At 35.9% G+C, this 22,664-nt stretch overlaps 2 protein-coding genes across 2 annotated transcripts; both read right to left on the reverse strand.

Moving 5' to 3' along the window:
• LOC104741712 (UDP-N-acetylglucosamine diphosphorylase 1) lies at positions 7,462-11,203 on the reverse strand. Its single transcript, XM_010462613.2, has 15 exons — positions 10,874-11,203; positions 10,729-10,783; positions 10,467-10,618; positions 9,749-9,788; positions 9,526-9,618; positions 9,319-9,431; positions 9,154-9,228; positions 9,022-9,061; positions 8,854-8,936; positions 8,689-8,766; positions 8,454-8,597; positions 8,304-8,371; positions 8,116-8,230; positions 7,879-8,035; positions 7,462-7,791 (listed from the first exon to the last, which is right to left on the reverse strand). The coding sequence occupies exons 1-15, from the start codon at positions 11,090-11,092 to the stop codon at positions 7,694-7,696; spliced, it is 1,530 nt and encodes a 509-aa protein (XP_010460915.1). The 5' UTR covers positions 11,093-11,203; the 3' UTR covers positions 7,462-7,693.
• LOC104743678 (putative pentatricopeptide repeat-containing protein At1g28020) lies at positions 18,515-22,089 on the reverse strand. Its single transcript, XM_010464730.1, has 2 exons — positions 22,078-22,089; positions 18,515-19,477 (listed from the first exon to the last, which is right to left on the reverse strand). Exons 1-2 carry the CDS (start codon positions 22,087-22,089, stop codon positions 18,515-18,517), a joined length of 975 nt encoding a protein of 324 aa, XP_010463032.1.

Here is a 22,664-nt window from a genome sequence, read left to right on the forward strand (position 1 = left end):
TGTACAAGGTTTCAAGTACTATGTGGTATTTATTGATGATTTTTCTCGATTCAGCTGGTTCTTCCCACTCAAGTTCAAGTCTGATTTCTACAACATATTTCTGTTGTTTCAAAAACAAGTTGAAAATCAGTTTGATAAGAAGATTAAAATTTTTCAAAGTGATGGAGGGGGTGAATTCATCAGTGGCAAATTCAAGCAACATCTAGGTCAGTGTGGAATCAAACATCAAATCTCATGTCCTCACACTCCACAACAAAATGGAGTTGCAGAACGCAAACATCGACATTTCATTGAACTGAGTCGATTAATGATGTTTCATAGTCATGTCCCACTTCAGTTCTGGGTTGAAAGTTTCTTCACAGCTAATTATCTCTGCAATCTGCTACCAGCTACTTCACTCAGTCTTCGATCACCCTATGAAATCCTGTTTCAATAAAAACCGGATTATACGTCGCTTAGAGTGTTTGGCAGTGCCTGCTATCCTTGTTTACGTCCTTATACGGCTCATAAGTTTGAACCACGTTCATTGCAATGTGTGTTTTTAGGCTACAATGCAGCTTACAAGGGCTATAGGTGCCTATATCCTCCAACAGGACGTGTGTATATTAGTCGTCATGTGATTTTTGATGAGAGCTTCTTCCCATTTCAGAGTAAGTATAATCACCTGCTGCCCACTTACCCATCTGCATTGTTACAAGCCTGGAAAGCAGCTACTCAGACTACTGTGATTGTTCCCCAATCTGATTCTTCGGCAATCTTCTTGCAAAAGCCTCTATCATCAGTTGCAGAAATGGAGCCTGCAAACTCAACAGAGGAGTCAGAGCATAACGACATTACAGAAACTTCTGAGGGTTCCTCTGCAAGTGATACAGAGGAATCGATCACTGAGCATAACAGTAATGCAGAAGTCTCTGAGGATTTCTCTGAAGAAGCACAACTCGAAGACAATCAGGAAACTACTCAACAATCAGTTCAACCTGCAAATGCTCATCCGATGGCAACAAGAGGCAAAGAAGGGATCAGAAAGCCAAACCCAAAGTACTTACTCATGGCTAACCCTCACAAACCTAGCGAGCCAAAAACAGTAGCTGAGGCTTTGAAAGACCCACGGTGGACTAATGCAATGGGTGAGGAGATGTCTAATCAACGAGCATGTCGGACATGGCACTTGGTACCACCTTTACCAACTATGAACATCATTGGTTGCAAATGGGTGTTTCGCATCAAGCTTAATGCAGATGGGTCTCTTGACAAATTTAAAGCCAGATTGGTTGCCAAAGGGTATCATCAAGAGGAAGGTGTGGATTTCCTTGAAACATTTAGTCCTGTTGTTCGAACTGCAACAATAAGGATAGTTCTTAGTGTGGCTACAACAAAAGATTGGCCAATTACTCAACTTGATGTCAAGAGTGCATTTCTCCATGGAGATCTTCATGAGGACATCTATATGGAACAGCTTCCTGGCTTTGAAGATCCACAGCATCCTTCCCATGTATGCAAGCTAGACAAAGCTATCTATGGCCTCAAACAAGCTCCAAGGGCCTGGTTTGATAAATTCAGTACCTTTCTACTTGAATATGGTTTTACTTGTAGCAAGGTTGATCCATCCTTGTTTGTCTATCATCATAATGGTGATACTCTGGTGCTTCTCTTATATGTGGATGATATCATCCTAACAGGAAGTAATAAGGAACTCTTAGCTCATCTTGTTGAAACTCTTGGACAACAGTTTTCCATGAAGGATCTCGGATGTTTGCATTACTTTCTTGGAGTTCAAGTGCAGATCACTTCAGAGGGGATGTTTCTCAGCCAAACCAAGTATGCTGAAGACATTTTACATCAAGCAGGGATGGCTGCGTGTAACCCTATGGCAACACCACTGCCTCTGCAATTGCCAGCAAATAAAACAGGGGATGAACTCTTCCCTGAACCATCGTATTTTCGAAGTTTTGCTGGTAAATTACAGTATCTCACCCTGACAAGGCCAGACATTCAATTTGCAGTCAATTTTATGTGTCAACGAATGCATACACCAACAATGGCAGATTTTGGTCTTCTCAAAAGGATACTGAGATATATAAGAGGCACAACCACGTTTGGATTGCGTCTCAACAAAACAAGCTTTCCTCCAGTGCTTGCGTATAGTGATAGTGATTGGGCAGGCTGCAAAGAAACAAGAAGGTCTACTACTGGTTTTTGTACGTTTCTCAACACCAACATCATCTCATGGAGTGCAAAACGTCAACAAACCGTTGCTCGCTCTTCGACTGAGGCCGAATACAGAGCAATGGCGGAAACAGCTGCAGAACTCACTTGGATTGCTTCCCTTCTCAAAGACCTTCATGTGTCTCAAAGAGGTCCTGCAATTCTTCACTGTGATAACCTCTCTGCAGTTCACTTGACAACCAATCCGGCCTTTCATGCCAGAACCAAACATTTTGAAACCGACTGGCACTACATCAGAGAGAGAGTCGCTCTTGGTTACATTGAAACTCGCCACGTCCCTGCAGCTCTCCAAATCGCTGACATATTCACCAAGTCCTTACCCAAGCAGGCGTTCACTTTACTGAGAGACAAACTTGGAGTTGGTGTTCCACTCACCTCAAGTTTGAAGGGGGGTAAAAGCAAGATCACTTTGCTTCCCAGCAAAACAAAGTCTGCAACCAAGGTCTCAAGTGTTATCAAGCCCAACAACAAACCTGCAAAGCCCAATGCCAATGTTCAATCTACAGTCAGCAACGGTAATATGGTGTGTGTTGTACAAGCTGCCAAAAGTGAAGGTTTTAGTAAGCTCCCACCTGCCTTGTACAATCGTTTTGGACTATTGCAGACTCTAGGTGACAGTGATAGGGTTGCCAGCTATAGGGCAACGACAATGTGTGCTTAGTCTATTTAAACAAACCTCTGTATCTCTTTGTATACATCGAAGCAATATGCAATAAAGCAAAATACTTTTTGTCTCTCTGTTCTATTCTTGTTTTTTTCATTTTTTTATCACTCCTAATATTAAACTGAAGATCCTCCACATGGTCTACAAAGACGCAAACTGGATGATACTCAATGCGATCATGGTCTTCTCCAAGACCTTGGATTTCAACACTTAGAAGATGGTTCCTTTCGGGATTAAAGTAGAAAACATAAAAAGGTTTATATGCACTTTCCTTGGCCAAAACAATGTCACCTGAAGCAGTCGCCCCAACAACAGAAAGATCGTAGTCAACCTTAACGACTGTGTTATCAGCCTTCAAAGTGTAGGCATATTTCGACCATTCCTGTTTCTCGAGATCCTCTAGAACCCACATACATAATTCTATTGGAAATCCACCATGGTCACCATAACTCCAATTAATCACACCTAATTTACCTTTATAATTTATCAATGTAGTCCACAAACCATATCTACCGCCGCTTAGAGTTAAAAACTTAAACTTCTCAGACCTAACATCGAAGCAACCTAAAAGATGTACTCGTTCATCAGGGTCGTAAGCTATGTAATACAATATTCCATTGACGCATACCCCTCCATATTTATCATCATGGTTGAAGGGACACTCGATCTTCCTCCATCTCTCTTTTTGATCAGTTCCTAATGTCAGAATATAACGAACAGTTTCATTTTTAACTATATTGTTCATGGACAATACCTTGAATTGCCCCCCAATTGGATCAAACCCTATAAGACCACCATGATGGTCTTTGTACGTGATGGGACCTCTTTGGACCCGGGTACGACGATGGCCAGTTCCTAATCTCAAACGATGTAAGATCTCAAACTGTCCCGTAATAGGGTTACATATGACACCTGTTCCATCCTCATCATTACATGAGAGCTGCATACTTGGACAAATGGGGCAAACCAGAGGCATATCTAAACTTAGCGCAGAGGCTATTGTCTAAGGAGCACTTGATATGAAAATCAGCTGCTACTACATAAGACGAAGAATTCCCATAATGATTCTGAGGCTGAGGCACCGAGAAGAAGCTCCACTCACGGTGTTTCCGGATCCCAAGTAAGAGACATGGACGACCCGAGGACCTGGTAAAGAATAACTTGGTGAAATATGGCTTGTGAAGCATTGACCGCCATAGCTTCGAGACGCAGCGAAACCTCCCGATTGACTTTATAGGCAACCTGTAGAGTATCTCAAGAATGACATCATAGGGATGGAATCTGAGTTTTCTTCTCTATTCATGATCCTCGTTGTACCTTTATCGAATTCGGACGGATAAATCACAAATCGCAGAGACTCTAGGTTTATTATATAAGGAAATTTTCAGGGTCTGAACTAACCTAAAGCCCAAGAAACATGGGCTTTAACCACTTAAGTATTCTCATTGTGTCGTCTTTTTGATACTTATTTTATAGAGTAGAGTGGTCTCCTCTGGTATAATAATCTTTGAAGTTAGAGTTGTGATACTGTGGTTTCTTATACCTCAATTTCTAGTAGACCCTGAAGAAAGAACCTCGATGAAAAGAATGGTAGATGATCTTGTAACCTTTGAAATTTGAACCCCCGAACAACTTATTATCCAATCTTTGATGTGTGATAGAAAAATTAGAAAGAAGTTCACAATCTCATATTTTTCCAGATCCAGCTTCAAACTATTTTGCGTGATTTCATCTAGCATGAGAGACCGTAACAGATTGATAAAAGCTTACACTTTGACTACACACAAAAAAAATCGCACAATCCTGTCACATATTTTTCACATTCAAAAATAGCATGAGAGACCGTAACAGATTGATAAAGCTCACACAGACCTGTCACATATTTTTTTCTTTACTCTCTCTCTCTCACATGCATAAATAGCTGAGACAACTTCTTGAATAAAAACTTGATTTATTAAGAACCTTTTGATAACTTAATGTTTACAGAGAGAGAATACAACTACTAATAGAAAATAGAGAGATTTTTCTCTTGACTTGAGGAGCAAGGGAAGCAATCAAGTTTGGAAACCTATATATTATAATCTAAACGACACAAAGCATCAAATTTGTTAATGTTGTCAAACGATCCAATGTTGCTAATATCAAAGATGCTTGACTCGAGATGCTTATCGTTAAGACTAAGATCATCGATATGGTCTACAAAGATATAAACATAACCACGGTCAGCTCCAACATGATGGAGACTGTTCCTCTCAGGATTGAAGTAAAAAACATCAGGCTTAGATCTCGCGGCCTTGGAACAAAACACTTTCACCTGTAGCAGTCATCCCAACAACATCAAGACAATTGATATTTTCATTCTCCGAAAGAGGATAGTCATGTTTAGACCATCCCTGTTTGTCGAAATCCTCTAGAACCCACAGATGTAACTCACAGCAACGCAATAAACTATAATCCCATGGACTATCATAGGCATAACATCAAAGCAAACTACCACATCAGAACTTTCACCACTTGGATTACCTAAGTAAAATACAGCTAATGTTCTTGAAGTCCTGAAAGGAAAATCAAAAACCTTGGGAATACTCAAGGCGAAAAAACGATATAATAAAACTATAAGCTTCACGAATAGTATAGAATCTTAAAAGAACTTTTGATAACACATTAGTTTGCTCCCAAGTAACGTGTAACACAATTACCCGAGACTAAAATGCTAACCAAAAAAATAAAAACAAGAGTAATAAAGCTCACACGAAACCTGTAAATGAAAGAAAAATGTCACACTCGCAGGCAAGATAGAGAGAGAGAGTTAAATACAGACGATTTCAGCCATGGCTCTGACTTGAATAAAAACTTAGTTTCTTAAGAATTTCTTTGATAAATAATTGATGTTTACATAGAGAGAATACAACTTGTATCAAAACGAGAGCTTTTTTTAGCTGACTTGAGGAGCAAGGGAAGGAATCACGTTTTGACACATAAATATTATAAATCATCATCTAAACGACACAAAGCATCAAATTTGTTAATGCTCATAAACGCTTCTGAGATCCTAAGATCATAAATGCTTGACTTGAGTTGCTTTGCATCGTTAACACTAAGATCATCTATATGGTCTACAAAGGCATAAACCCTACCACAAATAGATCCAGTGCCTGCGAAGATAACATTTTGGAAAGTTTTCCTCTCGGGACTGAAGTAGATAACATAAGACTTATATGACGACCAGCTCTCCCACAAAACAATTTCACTTGTAGCAGTTATCCCAACAACGGAAAGATGTTTGCAGAATCCATCATCCGGAAAACGGAAGACACATTCCGACCATTCTTGTTTCTCGGCATCTTCTAGAACCCACATACATAACTCACGGGTACGCCATGCACAATAATTATTATCATATTCACACTTCATTATAATCCCACCTAATTAACCTTTATAGTTTATCAACTGATCAAAGGATGGTGCTCTAATATACTTAAATTTCTCAGACCTAACATCAAAGCAAACAATAACGTCATTACTTTTACCAGTTGGATGAGCTAAGCAATACAAAACCCCATTGATGCATATCCCTTCACCATAAGGCTTATGGGTAAAGGGACACTGGATCTTCCTCCACCTCATTTTTCCAGCTCCTAGTGTCAGGATATGATGAACCGTTTCATTATTAACTGTACCGTTCATGAGTAATACCTTGAATTGCTTGTCAACTGGATCAAACCCAAAAAAGCTTCTCGGTTGCTTGTCAACTGGATCAAACCCAAAAAAGCTTCTCGGCTGGCTGTCCGTTTTCAGACGTTTAGGTAAGATCGCATACCGTCCCGTGAGTGGGTTACATATCACAGGCACTGAATCCTCACCGTTATGTTTTGAGATCTGCACATCTGAAAAATAGAACAAACCAGAGGCATAGATACAAATACAATTACTTCGGCTTCGATGGAACTTGGTATGAAAATCGAGGGATACTACAGTAGACTTCTTATATGGATTCTGAGGGTGAGACGACGAGTAGAAGAGCCATTCATCGCCAGAACGTTTGACGGCGAATAAGAGACGTGGACGAGTCGAAGACCTGGTCAGGAACAGCTCAGTGAAATCTTGACGGCCAAGTATGGACGCCCATTGCTTTGAAACGCAACAACACCTCCGGACTGACTTTGAAGGCAATCTCGAGAAGATCTCGTGAAAGAGATCAATTGGGATGGAATCAATAGTTTTTCACTATTCATGATCGTTGTTGTATTTTGTTGATCAGACGGAGACATTATATATAGTTCGGGACCTAGGGCATTTATTGGTTTGCTTTGGTTTAGTTTGATTTTGGTTTAAAAGCATAAAACCGATCAGCATCATTTGCATTTGCCAGTTGCCACATTGTGCGGGTCCAAATTGACAATCTCTTGATGGGTTTTTATTATCATCTACGTTCTTTCTTTTTAATTATTTGGGTTCAATTAGAAATCATCAAAAACTAGTTTCTACAATTGGAATAAATTAACTTAATATTGGTTGGAGAGACTCATCTTAAGTGACTCATCTCCAAAACTATACCTAAAAGATTCAAAAAACCAACAGAAAATTTATTAGATATGTTACAATGGATACAAAACGCCAAGACCTCTTTGACTCTCTCTCTCTCTCTCTCTCTCTCTCTCTCTCTCTCTCTCTCTCTCTCTCTCTCTCTCTCTATCTCATGGGAAGATAGTAAGTTCATATATAAACCACAGCCGGAAAACAAAAAAGCAAATGAAAATGAAGAAAACATTTTAGTACCCCAAAGACAAAACAAAAACATCATTAGAGGGAAATTTCACAAGGTGCATGAAACGTTCTTCCTCGACAGATAGCTTCAAGATTTTCTCCGGCGTATGAGCACAATGGTGAAACCTCAACACCTAACATTTATTTGATGTATATGTGCATATGAGAAAAAGAAATAAATAAAAACACTGTAATGAGAGAAGATTTGTTTTGAGAGTTACCAGTTGCATATAGAGGCACTGAATGTGTTAGAAATCCACCAGCTGCTATAACCCAACGTGTGTGTAGCCTTAGTACCAAAAGCCTCGCACTCTCCGGTGTATCGAAATTTGATCCGCTCACGTTCTTCACTGGTGCAAACTCTTCTTCCCTCAACACCTACACATTGCTCAGTTCAATATCTTCATATTTTTGTCTTTTAGTTAGTGTTTTATGTCAATGAATTAAATACTATATACCTCAAAGAGTGCGGTTGAAGGAGCATATGGAAAGGAATCGAAAATGAATTGTTCTAGTTTCAGTCCCATTGTGTATCCATTCATAGATGGTATCTTCTTCTCCGCCAAATGGTAGCTGCCAAATAATACAACAATTTAATAACATTTTTGATTGCGGGATTCCATTGTAATTTGTAGAGAGAGCTTACACGCTGTCTTTTTCTAGGCCGGTCGCGACTTGATTAAGGAAATCTAAAGTGAACATGTGTAAGCACACCTACGCAAGATGTTACACAAAAAAAGTTTCATAATATTGGATGAGAATTCATAACAATAAGAAGAAGAGAAAGGGATTTTACGTTACTCCAACAATATTGAAGACGTCCTGTTCGTTGATTAATAGCGGAAGCCATAGACTGATCAAGTTCACTGTACTCCACTACTGTCAATGGTCCGCCTTTGCCTCTTCTTACAAATACTCCTACCTGTTCTTGAGGGTATGCCTGTTTTATCCATACAAAATTATAAAGAAGATGAAGTTTTAGTCTTAATTAAAATCTCTCTGAACCAGTGAGATTTTATGATCTTATATACCTTGCGCACAACTTTTGCAGCCGAAGCAGCCCCTTTGTCGATAAAGTATCCAAGAAAAGTAGGATCAGCTACTCGAACCTGCTTTCCAAGATTCCACATTACAACCATGACCACGTTGAAGAAACAAGCACATGTCAAGACTCAAGATTACACTAGAGAGCTAACCAGGACATTGTCAACGCCATAGCAATCCACATATTTAATCCCCCTAGAAGCCATATCCTCTAATAGCCTTGAACACTTTAGCGCTGTAAAAATCTCGGATCAGAAACAGCAACGGTTTGAAAAATATGTATGATGGTAAAGAACAGAACAAAAGTTTGGTAAACATACCTGCATAGACTCCACCGTTCCCATCTGGAGCTTTTGCTAGCTGTGTTAATGATAGGTAACTAAACTCATTAAGCCAATTACTTTACAATATTAAACGAACTGAAGATACTTATTTTTGTTTATTGAACATACACTGAAAGGTGTCTCCATGATAAACTTTCCATCCTTTGTAATGCAAGGCAAAGTACCTTGTTGGAAAAAACTGATCTGTAGTAAAAGTATTGATCAAGATTGGTCTAAGAAACGAAGGGAACAGCATCAAAGAATGTTCATACAAATAATTAAGAAGCATCTTACTTGATCTGGTTCAAGACCAAAGTATTTGTGACTCGAGAAATATTTTCGTGTGGCTTCATCAGTAAATGGACTAGTCATAATATACCAGTGTATTGTAACTGGACGAACTGGACCTGAACGTAAAATATTATACGAAAAAAGTGTGTCAAATTTGGTGTAACGGTAAACATTGGAATGTAGCAGAAGTCATGAGAGTCTCACTCTCACCTTCACTCACTACTTGAGCAGCAAGTCTTTGAACACACAAGATTCTCTCTGCTTGTATCTGAAAGAGCGATTTCCCTGATGGAAGTCCGATATCTGAAATGGAAATAACTACTTTGTAAGCAACCGTAGATATAAGCACCAGGGAGACTTTGGTTTAGTACATTGCATTCAGCTAAAAGATATAAGATTGAACAGAGGAAACACAAAACAGAGAAGTACTCACTGAAACATCCTTTTGGATCTGAGCTTCCAAGCCTTGTTCCCTACATTAGTTTCATAACCAACCCATGTTCATATATCAGATCACTTGAGAAATGTACTAAATGAAACACTGCAAGGTTGCAAAAATCTCTGCAACTAAGTAAATCATCAAGCAGCACATATCTTTATAATCAGATATATTTTTTCCAACCTTCCTTACATCACACGAAACAGAGCATCCTAAATGAGAATTAAAATGTACAAAAATATATAATAAAAATTACGGAATCCTATAAAAGCATCTTTTGAGATCACGTGATCATCATCCTTATAATTAAGCAAGAAGGTTCCTCCTAGAAGAAAACACAATTAACTCAACAAAAAAAATAAGAAATTAAAATGCACCACAACTACCACCGACAGTGATCTGTTTTGAAATTAATCATGATTACTATTTTGCCAATATAATAAAAACCCTACATAACAACACTTTAGTTTCCGTTTTAAAACCATATAGCAATTATATAAAGTACAAGACTACACTAAAGTCGTATCATCATCCATTAATTCAAAACTTTTTAAAGTTAGGTAGCAGCATTATTATTCCAAAACCAACACCTATCTCAACCATCAACAAGAGAATCATCTTACTAGCACTACTCCTCTACTTAATTATAAAACTAGTTAAAAGCTTAAAAGACAAATCTCATTATTAATTAAGTAATTAAAAATTATTATACCTGTCCACCAGATAAAAGAACAACACCCAATTTGCCTTCATAGATAGTTTTTAATCCCATCTTCCACCATTTCTCTCTATCTTCCATTGTTCTTCCATCTACCGTAGACACCCAATTCTCCGGTACCGGTTCAATCGCCGCCACCGGTAAACCTATTTGACCGGAAACAATTGAAATGACAACAATGCATGTAATTAGGATGAAGCAAAATAACATAAACAGAGTATATATATATATATATATAATAAAATATAAATAAAACCTTGAGAGTGAAGTGAACATCTGATGATCCGATCTATTCTTGGAAGATCCAAATTCTGATTTAAAAGAAAAAAAAACAAACAAATCTGAGATCCAAAATCTAAACTACGAATCTTGAAAAAGATTAATGAAAAATCAAGAAAAACCTCAATATCTCTAACGAGAAAATCTTTTTCGTCAGGTGAGAGTTCATCCCAAAGAGAGAAAATATCTTCTTGTCCATAATCTTTCAATCTCTCAACTAAAGCTTGACGCGGTGAAGAAACCGTCATAGAAGGAGGAGAAGTCACCGCCGTCGTCGTTGTCGTAGTTGTCGCCGCAGTTAATGTTCCTCCGTTCTCTCTCTCCATCGACGGTTCTCTCATTCTCTATCCGTAGATCTCTCTAGAGAAGAAAATAAACGAATCGATTTTGGGATTTTTTGGATTTGTGACGTTTGGCTTAAGTGTGTGTGTGTGTTTTGTTTTGGAAGGGACTTTATAAATATAACACGAGAGGAGTCGGAAACAGTGGCGAAGAAGACAAGAATCAACGAAATCAATCAACGTGTAACAAAACAACAACTGTGAGTTGTTTAAATTACTGTTTTACCCTCTCTCTTCTCTTTTATTTTTGCTAGTCTCATGCATTTCTCTTCCCTCTGTCAGAGTTCCCCGACAGTTTGTTGCCTATGCCCTTCTGGCTTGTTTAGCGGGTTTTGATTTTTTTTTTTTCTTTTTTTTTTGGGGAATTATTAAAAGAATAAAACTATTCATTTTAGATCCCATTTCTTTTCTTAATTTTTAACAGCAGATCCCATTTATTTATATATAGAAACAGATTAGATCTCAATCTTAATCGCAGAAAAAAAAAGATTTCAATCAACACACATATTTGTAAATTTATACTATTTTTTTTAACTAAACTCATAGAGAAGTAAATATTTATGTAACTAGGATTTGTATGTTAACATCAATACAGTTTGATTTCTAGTTTTGATATGTATGGTAGAGTTTCAATTTACTCTAAAATATTATTGGAGTACATGCTTTCGGTTGAGTTCTTTTTTTCTTTCATCATGTTAATGTCTACTTAAAAAATTATCGAAAATAGACAATATGGGTTATATAAGTTTTTTTTTTTCATTATGAGACTTTAATTTATAAAAGTTGGATTAATTTCCCATTTTCTGTTAAAATATGAATGACCGACATTTAAAAGTATAACGGGAACTTTCAATTGCGTGATGTAAGAAAATATGTTTCTTTGTATGGGGAATTGTGTTGTATTTATGGAACTACGGTGCAATGTTATGGGTTGTTGGAGTTTTATACTATCACATCTTCATGCATTATGCATATATGTATTGTCGAAGGATGTTAATATTACTACTAATAGTCACACGACGTGAAATTTATAAAACTACTAGATATATATATATATATATATATATATATATCTAGTATTATTAAATTTCGGTTCCATACCTACGTAGCCTAAGTCATGGACTAAAGTTTAATTATACGGACTGGTTGGTTTCATGTGTTTCTACAGAAGAAACAAAAATTATAAAAATCAGAATCCCCATAAAACGTATTTACTACTAGTACATAGTACATACAAAGCATACGTAATTGAAAACAGTAATATAAGGAAATTTTTATTATTATTACATTGGACTGAACCAATCACTAATAATAACTAACTAAGTAATAACCAGTACTATTTGCAGCATAAATCAACTCAAAGAAATTATTATTTAGAATTTAAAGTGTTATAATAATAATTTTACACATAATTTTTTTATTTATTCAAATTTACATTTAATTATTTGGTGTAAAAATATATATCAACCGTGAATTGTGAAAAATAATATTAATTATTGTGATAATTGTGATAATGTTATTTATTTTTAAGATTATTATAATAATTAATTTTTAATCTATACTGCTTTTGTTTCATAAAGAGTGTCATTTTAGAATTTTATTTTTGTTTCACAAAGAATATCATTTTACATTTCCAATGCATTATTTTATATTTTCAATGCATTTTTGTCGTTAGATTTTCTAGTTTTATCTTTAATTTACGACTAAATTATCCCATTAAACATTTATTGAATAAGGGCATATATGTATATTTTAATATTTTCTTATTTTGTGGAAAATGTGTCAAAATGACATTTATTGTGAAATAGAGGGAGTACTTGAATAGTCATCAAATTTTTAAAAATCGGAAAATAAGTTTTATATTTCAAAATGTTAAAAAGATGAATAAATTTTTTAATAGTTTATGAAATGCAATTTACTTTAAATAATTAAATATGTTATGAAAATGATAATTAAATTATTAACTATATTTTCTTTTTTTAATAGTTGATGAAGTCTTTCATTTTAAAAAAACTAATAGAAAGAAAAATTACCTTATATATTCTAATGACACATTTATGTAAATAATAATAAAATAAAGATTTCCTTGTATATTTTAATGGCACATTTAATAATTAAAAAGACTTATTTATGTAAATATGTTTATCTTGAGATACTTCTAGCCACCCTCTCTCTGGCACAACCACCGAGGCATCCTCTCCCAGCGGCGTCGAGTCCGATCGGCGTCGCTGGGTCATCGTTTTTTCATTTCTGCTGCTCCCTTGTTCTCTTTAGTCTGTTTGGTCCTCGTTTTGGCTTCATCGGAGAACCCTTGAGATTCCAGATCTCATCTCCGACCATGCTCAAGCTTCAACCCCCTCCCTCTCCTCCGCATCCGGTGTCTCTTCTCTGTGAGCTTGCCCCATCGAGATCCCAGCCACTTGTTACCGTCTCTGAGAGCTATGATTGCCCCATTATCCTTGGTTCATGTCTTTCTTACCGTCTAATCTCACTATAAACCGCAACATCTCACCGTTCCTCGGATTTTGATCCCCTCACCAAAGAGTTTACTTGGCTGCAGTTGGACGAGAGCTCTGTTTTGACGCCGGAGACGACAAAGCAACCTTTATCCTCGGCATCCTCCTTTGTTCTCTTATTATTCCTCTGGCCCAGGTTTATATCTCACTCTTATCTTGGAACCCTGGAGTTTAGTTTCCTTTGGAAAAAATATGGTTCATATCTTTCTTGGAAGTCCCTTAGACCCGAGTATAACTACATACCAAGCTCAAGTTGGTTAGTGTCAATTTACCCTGCTTGGTCAAGTCGAGTATCCCTCGGTAGCAGAACAATTAATGCACCTATTTGTCTTGAAAAATTATTGTGTCAAGGCCAGTCGTTTGTTTTGGTTTGGAGGATTATTTGGTTGTGCTCTATTAGTATTCCTGAACCGCTAGTCGGACTTATGTTTTTGCCTGCATCCCTTGCACCTTTACCCTACCTATCACCAACAATTTGATTGCCTCAGTGCCAAAGTGTAACTAGGCCTGGTCTGCATTCCACTCTTCCCCACCCTAGTCAACAACTACTAAGCTTAAGGATTCCATTAGTTCGAAGACTGCTAGTGAACCTTAAGTCGTTTTTGTTGCTAGATTGGCTTAAGAGTCCTCAAAAAACCATGTTGCCAGCAACGCTAAGGGTTGAACTTTCGGGAGGAGAATTTTTGATGAAAATTGGTATTATGATCCCACCACCACGGGGTGAGGATTACCTCTGTTTCATCTGCCTCCTCCCTCTACCTAGCCTATTGATTATGCTCTTCAATCTGAAATTCATCCACTTCTTGAAGTCCACTTAGCCCAGCCTGAAGATTCGTGGCATTATGACCTCTACTCAAAGAAGTACAGATTACCACAATCTCTTCAAGCACCTTTACCCTATCTTCATAACCCCCACCAAGTTAGCATTGACCGGTCTCCTGAGCACTTTCAACCTTGCTCGAACCCCTGACAAAGCTCTACCTAGAGTAGTCCTTCCCACCCCGGTGAGAACGCCAGCTTTGTCCGCCTTTTTGCCATCCAATCTTCGAATGAAGAAAGTGGCCACCTTCCCTTCCATTGGCTTGCTCTTGTAAGTAGCTCTGATATGTCTTGATCTCACAGGTTCCAGAAAGCCATCCAGCTTGTGGTCCATAGCTCTCAAGCCCCTAACATCATGTGCTCCTATCTCTCTTTGCTGTTTTAAATTTTGGGGTTTACCCTCCTTTGTTGTCTTTTAAGCTACATTACCCTTCTATATGTTACTTATTCAGTTTTGAATGATAACATATGTTTGCCAAAAAAAAAAAAAATTATCTTGAAATGCTTAATTGCAATTAAATCTCCAAATCGCTTTAGCGACGATACATCAGCATTTTCAACAAAATGTTTCTCTATTAATATATAGGGATGACACATTTATGTAAATAATAATAAAATAAAGATTTCCTTATATATTTTAGTGGCACACTTAATAAATCAAAAAACTTATTTTTGTAAATATATTTATCTTAAGATGCTTATTTGCAATTAAATTTTCAAATCGCTCTGACGACGACACATCAACATTTTTAACAAAATATTTCTGTATTAATATATGGTTGTGTTCATAGGACATTTGAATTAAACATTGTACACTAGTTAAGATCTCTCCCGACTTCGTGTTCAAATTGTAAGTATTTCAGATACATTGAAGGATTTTATATTTCAAATTAACATTTTCTTCTATATTGAATCTATTTATATATTTAAAGGTTGGTGTTGTAATATTAAGGAAACCCCGAAACTGTATCGATTTTGTTCTTATATTATAAAATTTAGCTGATGTTTAATTCATTAATTTACTGTTAGTTCAATGTGGAGAAATTGGAGGAAGGTGTAAATCGAGTATGAGTGGAAGTCTATAGTGCACCCAATATTACTTTAATTAACAAAGACAGCTAAACAAAAGTTAGATAATAATTTAAAAGAATAATGATTACAGTACATATTTAAATAGCATTCTGAAGTTAAAATTTTCTTTACATTGGGCCATCATTGTTCGCCAAAAAAAAAAAAGAACATTGGCCCATCATTTCATTTGGTCATAGACTTATATAATCAACTAATCATTGGTTCCGTTTCTAATCTACAAATAATTATTAGAAAAAATCGCATTAAAATGTAAGCAAAAGACTCAGAGCTGGTGACAAGATTTAAGAAATTTGGTAAGTTGATTATTCAATTGTTACATCAAACTTAGTTAGGCGGGGGGTCGCAATTTAGGCCTAATCAATTCAGACAGCTAGATGTGGTATCTAATACTTTTAACTTTTAAGTAATACAGTATATAACTATATATTAACTTTAATAATTTACTAATATATAAAAATGCTTAACTATTCCAATAAAATTATGAAATATAAAATATAAAATAATTAGAATTTAGAGGCAAAACATAGATATTCTTTATATTATTTTTATGTTTCACACAAAATGTCGTTTTAGTAAGATTTTTGTATGTTTCAAATTAAGTATCGCTAAGGTTTTCAATGTATATATATTTTGGCATAATGATCTTCATTTAAGCTCAAAATCCATAAAAACAATATCAAAAATTAATTTAAATTTAATAGATATAAGATACATGACACATATTTTGAAACAGATGGAGTAATTTATCAACTAAGTAATCCTTGACACAAAATTCATGCAAATAGAAATATACATAGTTAAAAAAATATACTAAAACTTGGATGAATCACTTAGAGTTATGTGTAATTTAGTCTGGGAGAATCATTTAGTGTCTAGCTAACTAATATTTGGTGAATCGTTCACCATCATTTGTATTAGTAAAGGTTTTAGTCTTTTGTGTCGTCTCTCAAAATGGTAATACACACAAAGACATTCACAACTGGACGAGTAAGGCTATCTACTTGGGACCCTGGCACTAAGTGAAGTGGTCACGCTATCTGGTATATAGAAAACTTACGAATGGCTGGTAAGATGACCAAAAGCCATCATACTTCATCCTGATTAGGTGTCTGGTCCTTGAACAATAAATGGACCAAGTTATCTATCTGAAGTAGTCCTAAACCGACAAAACTGTCTTAATTTGAAGGTAAAGATTCATTAGGGTGTAAGATAATTATATTTGATATAATATTATTCTCTTCCTAACGTGTACGTAGTATTATAAAGACAAGGTGAAAAAGAAGTAGAAGAACAATGTGAAGAAAAAAAATGAAGAAAAAGTATAAGAACAAGGTGAAAAAGAAAGTAAATAGTTCATTTATTTACCAGTTGAAGAACAAGAATTGAATGACGTTTTGTATTTCCGGAAGAAAAAAATATGACATGGAATGCTGACATGGATGTTGCGTCCGACGTGGCAAGTCAGCCATCAAACAATTAATAACTCAGTCTATATAAAACTCAGCCATCAAACAGATTATAACTCAGTCACAACATAAAAAACATTACAGTAATTAAAAAGCAAAAACAATTGCTGCCAAATTCAGCCGCTTCATCAACTGAAAATATGTAACTCAGCCGTATCGTTTAATAAGTCAGCCGTAACTGAATAACATTCTAGTAATTAATCTTTTGCTACTAAGTCAGCCGTCGAATGGCTGAGTTGTACGATAAGTCAGCCTATCACGGCTGAGTTGTACGATAAGTCAGCCTATCACGGCTGAGTTGTACGATAACTCAGCTAGTCGGAAAATGGTAACTCAGTCGTGTCGTAGTGATAACTCAGCCAAAATTTTAACAACTCAACCATGGAGTGAAAACTCAGCCGTAAGGACGGCTGAGTTAGAGCGTAACTCAGCCAGATTTTGATAAGTCAGCCGTAACTCTTGGCTGAGTTATGCTCTAACTCAGCCAGATTTTGATAAGTTAGGCAGATTTTGATAAGTCAGGCAGATTTTGATAAGTCAGCCGTAACGCTTGGCTGAGTTATGCTCTATCTCAGCCATCCGCTCTTACTCAAATGTTTTTTTCCATAACTCAGCCGGACTATACCTATAACTCAGCCGCAACATACCTTTGTAACACGTTATGACTGAGTTATTGTTACACGTCAGCGTTTTTGACGTGGCGTCTGACGTGCAATGACATTTTTGTAATTACGTTTTTTCCGGTAACATAAAACAAAGACACGCTGGGCATTTTAAAAATACCCGAAATATTTTAGTAATAAAATCTTTGTTTGTAGATTCTGGTAATATTACCTAATTTTGATAACATTTGAGTAAATCACCCTATTATATATATAATGAAATTTTGGTTTCCTACATTATGAACTTTTTTCAGAAGTTTCAAAACTTTTACATGCCATACGGATCAGGGATCACTAAGCCATCGGTCGCCTGGTTGATTTTGTTATTTGTATCAAGCACAAATTACCAAACCATATGTTCGCTATATATTATATCAAAGAGAAAATAAGAACCGATTATTTCGGTTGCGAGTATACAATGGAAATTGACATCATTCGCCCTTCGACAAGGATATGATCACTCTTTGGCTCATCCAACCAATAAATTTGCAGATTCACTTACCTCAGCTCCTTCGAAAATTGGATACAAAAATTTGAAACGGAAACAAACAAGCGATCTTACTTCCACAATCCTTCGACTGTTATATCTTATATTTGCTTATGATTGTGACTATTTGTAAAGGGTCCAAAAGATCGCTTGTGTTGCTTGTAATAATGCACCATCTTGAATATTATGGCACCCTTTAAACCATCATATTCATACTAAGCAATTAAAACTCTTATCATATCACCGAAAACCCATAACATCTAATTTTGGTGGGAAAATATGCTAGACAAGTAAAAGTAACCCAAAACTAATAACAAGTTCATATATTATTTTAATGATAATCTATATGACTTACCCACACTCTCTACTTGGTTTTCTTCTCAATCCCAATCGCCACAATCACCACCACCGCAACCACTACCACCATAATCAGCACCACCACCAACACTATCACCACCACCACTATAACCACCACAAACATCAACACCAATACTATCACCACCACCAACATTATCACCAGCACCACAATCAGCACCACCAACACTATCATCACCATCACTATACCTACCACAACCACCACCACCGAAATAGTAATATGAGTTGCCGTAGTAGTAAGAGTTGCCTCCGTCATTTCCTTTGTGTTTATATTCTCTCATGTTCCCTCCCTTTTTACTATTCGGATAGACGAACCTATCAAGGCGGGACACATCGTGTTTTGCTCCAGCATCCCTATACATCTCCATCAACACCTTGTTCGCTGAGTCTTTAGACTTTGTATCAACTACAAGTTCTGTTCTACGCAGCATCTCTATCGCTTTCTTACTTGAACCACCATTTAAATAAGCCTTTGCAATGCTTATCCCCGTTTGCCAGGCCAATGAGAATGGTGGGTCGTCTTCAACTTCTAACTCCATCAGTAACTTGTCCACTGCCTCCACGTCGGGTACACTTGTGTAAGCCTTCAAAACGTTATTGGCCGTGAGATTCTTGTTATGCTCTACTCCATTCTCCTTCATCTGTCTCAGGATCTCGTCGACCATGTGTCTTTCTCCAAGAAGAGCATAAAGAGATATCATATTATAGTAAGGGTAAGGTTTCAATAGCATATTTTGCTCTCTCATCTTCTGGTAAGTGGCTTCGGCTTCGTGCCGTGTTGTCTTGGATGTTGTGTACAAGTATAAGAGAGTGTTGTAGACTGAGTCGTCCCTCATGTTTTCAGGAATGTTTTTGAAGAAATTCTCTGCTTCTATCAACCCTGAACTGATCTCAACAAGATAAAGCCGTGATGCAAAATCTTTAGAGCTTAGATCATAAATACCTCGATCAGTTATCCACTCTGAGACCTAACACATCACCAATAACAATGATATATATAACCCCTTTATGAGATTTACTGGGAATCTATATAATAATAACAATCCGAATAAATGCGACCAATAGTTGCGTTTTTTCAATCGTACTTTTTGGAAATTTTCTGAAAAATTGTGATGGATCATTGAAACGGTTATTTATGAAAAATTACAATTGTTCACTGTAAAGTTGTGTTGATTGGAACATTCGTATCTTTTGAAAATCTATATATATTTGTTTGTTTGAACTGTTTTCATTTTTTTGCCATGACACAAAATCAACTAAAATTTCAATCTCAACAGATTATACATTTTAATAAATTATTTTCTAGCATTCATTCTTTTAAAAGTCAAGAAATTCCTCTAATTCTTGATTTAGTAAAAGATGAGAATGATTTAGCTAATTTGTAGTCACATCTTCCAAAAGAGTAATATAAGGAAATATATGTAGTTGATCTGTATGATTTCTGCAAATAGATGACTTCATCCTCGCACATCTGGTATTTGTTTGTTGATCGATTGGAACAAACGAAAACTTAAGTATGTAAATATATTCAAGTGCTTTGAATATACATGTTCAAATTTTTTAAAAAAGATAAGTATCTTTCTAACACCGAAAAGAGATTCCTTTCTGTTACTATCTTCGATCACAAAAAAAAACTCATTTCTCATCTTTACAAAAATATCATTGTGTTGTGTTGTTTGATGTGACGTTAAATTGTGTTGTTTTGATAATATTTTGTTGATATTCCCACGTGGATTGTATCTGGTTTTTGCCCGATCTTGTTTCTTACCGTATAGCAAAATCTGTGATAAGCAAAATTTAAACTTCGTAGCATCCTGAAATCTTGATTGTTTCATTTTCATACGTTACATACAAAGGAAATGAAATATATCGTTGCACTTGCATGCATGAATGGGCTTCTGAAGAACCAAACACCAATAAATAAATGGGCCTAGAATACTTTCATGACTGGCCTAATCTTTCTCTTACACTAAATTTTATATAGTTTTCATGTAACCGAACTTTTTATGTTTTTCCTCATTAAAAAACCATTTTGGGTTATGGTGCTATCGATTGGTTATTGACTACAAATTAAGAGTCAAATATAAATGATAATGAATATTAACAAAAGTCAACCTCAGAAAATTTGGCCACTCAATCTCCTTTTATAAATTGATATTTATTAAAATATTATAAAAGGAAATAAAAAGATGTAGCAAAAGACAAGAAACTTTTGGAGTGGAATTGGACTCGGATTAAAAGGGGTGAAAGCCTGAGAAAAATAAATAGCGCACCAAGAAACGATAATAGATTAACTATACAGGCGTGACTATTGATTAATACTTTAAATTATCTTTTTGAAAACAAAAAAGTTAGGGCCAATATGGAATCGTAATCCTTTATTTGCTAGGTTTCGTGTCACCAAACAAGTATGCATCAAATTAATTAAGCTTAAGATATAAGTCAATATTAAGAAACAATAAATCTACGATCTGTTGTAATTATCAGACATCTCGATCCAACTAGTAATCTTTTTCTTGTGCAACCGAACTCATGACTTTAAAAGTTTATTTTTGTATATATAGCGTTCCATAATACACACCACTCATCAATATGCTTACAACGGATAAAATCGCTATTGGCTCATATATCTTTCACTCGATCAAAATAACTGAAAACTGAATTACCCACACTGTCACACTGAGAAGGGTATGGAGTATTACATGGAAATATGTATATTGGAAAAACGAGTGCTTTTGTGTTTGGTGATTTGAAACCTTACATTCTAAACATTTAATATTCCATATTGCCCCTTACTTTTTGGCTACCGAAAAAAAAGAAAGATTATAACGTGTATCAATAATAATCACGCTTGCATATTTAATTAACATATCCAAGTTAGTTTAATTTATTTGTTTGGCATCATGTGTCCACTTTTTATAATAATTGGACCCAAAAAATAATTAAAAGAAATAAACCCTATTGCCCCTTCTACACCTTCCTCCTTCGCCCTAGGTTTTTTTTGTTTCTTTTCGGTATGATCAGAAGCTCAAGTCTTTCTAATTGTATTAACACAACATGCATGTAGAAAGCAATAAACTATATGTTTATCGTAAACACTATTTAGTTAATAAGTTTTAATGTTCTTCATCTAAATCCCTTCAATTTTGCGCCAAATATTAAATATTTTTAGTTTCATTATCAGAAATTTTGTGATCGATCAAAGAAAAAAATATAAAAAACTTTTGGTCGGCAAACCAACATCTTTATTAAAGCAGGAGAGCAAAAGAATAGACGTTGGTCAAACCTAATGTAGCAAGGGAATCAAGCCAAGTAATTGGCTTCTCACACGATATTCACTCATCAAAACAATACGAATGAAATTTTTATAAACGTATTGTATAGAGATATAGAACCACATCATCGTAAAGGATTACCTAGCAAATGACTATGTCCCGGAGTCCGATTCTACTCCTTGTGCACTCTTGAAACGCGGAGCTTTTAATACGGTCACACCTTCTCTCTCGCCAATGCAGAGGTCGAAACAAACAATTTTCGGGTATGTACCTATAAACATCAAACCACCCACCTTATACCTCATGTCAAGGAGTTTTGGCAACCTGCCGCATTCACGTGTGACGGAGGCATATTGTGGTACGTAATAGGCGGATTGTGGATTATAGGTTGGCCAAATAACAAGTCTGATGACAATGCCTCTTTCTCGGAGGCAAAAACATGTTTTGGAACCCAATTGGTTCCTAACTAATCTAATACGTTTGAAAAAAGAATTATTACAAAGAAAACAGTAACCATTTGGCTAGTATCAAATGGTTCATGGCATGCTGTTTATAGGAATCTATCTTTTATAGTTTTGTTGCGAGTCTGCATGTTAATGTCTAGGCCAAAGATTAATACCTACCAATATTACATTATTAGCTTCTATAGAATTTAACTGATTGAAAAGTATTCTTAGATCCGTCTTGTTACCGAAAAAATGTGACAAGGTCATGTAGAGGTCAAACACATCTTCACTTGACGTACGATCTTACGCAGACCGCATATAACACATCTTCGGTGGCTTAGATACATATATATAACTATATGTAGTTTTAAATGTAACTTAGTGGACATACCCCACTCGCATATAATATTGTCACCACCACCGATCGTATCACA

Source organism: Camelina sativa, chromosome 14 (assembly GCF_000633955.1).
Source record: "Camelina sativa cultivar DH55 chromosome 14, Cs, whole genome shotgun sequence".
Lineage (NCBI taxonomy): Eukaryota > Viridiplantae > Streptophyta > Magnoliopsida > Brassicales > Brassicaceae > Camelina > Camelina sativa.

Bases quoted from the DNA above. Each gene is read 5' to 3' on its own strand.
- LOC104741712 (XM_010462613.2), bottom strand. From the start codon at position 11,092: ATGAGAGAACCGTCGATGGAGAGAGAGAACGGAGGAACATTAACTGCG. The intron at 10,619-10,728 runs GTTTTATTTATA...CCGGTCAAATAG, and splicing joins ATGTTCACTTCACTCTCAAG to GTTTACCGGTGGCGGCGATT. The intron at 8,767-8,853 runs GTTAGCTCTCTA...CTTGGAAAGCAG, and splicing joins ATGGCGTTGACAATGTCCTG to GTTCGAGTAGCTGATCCTAC.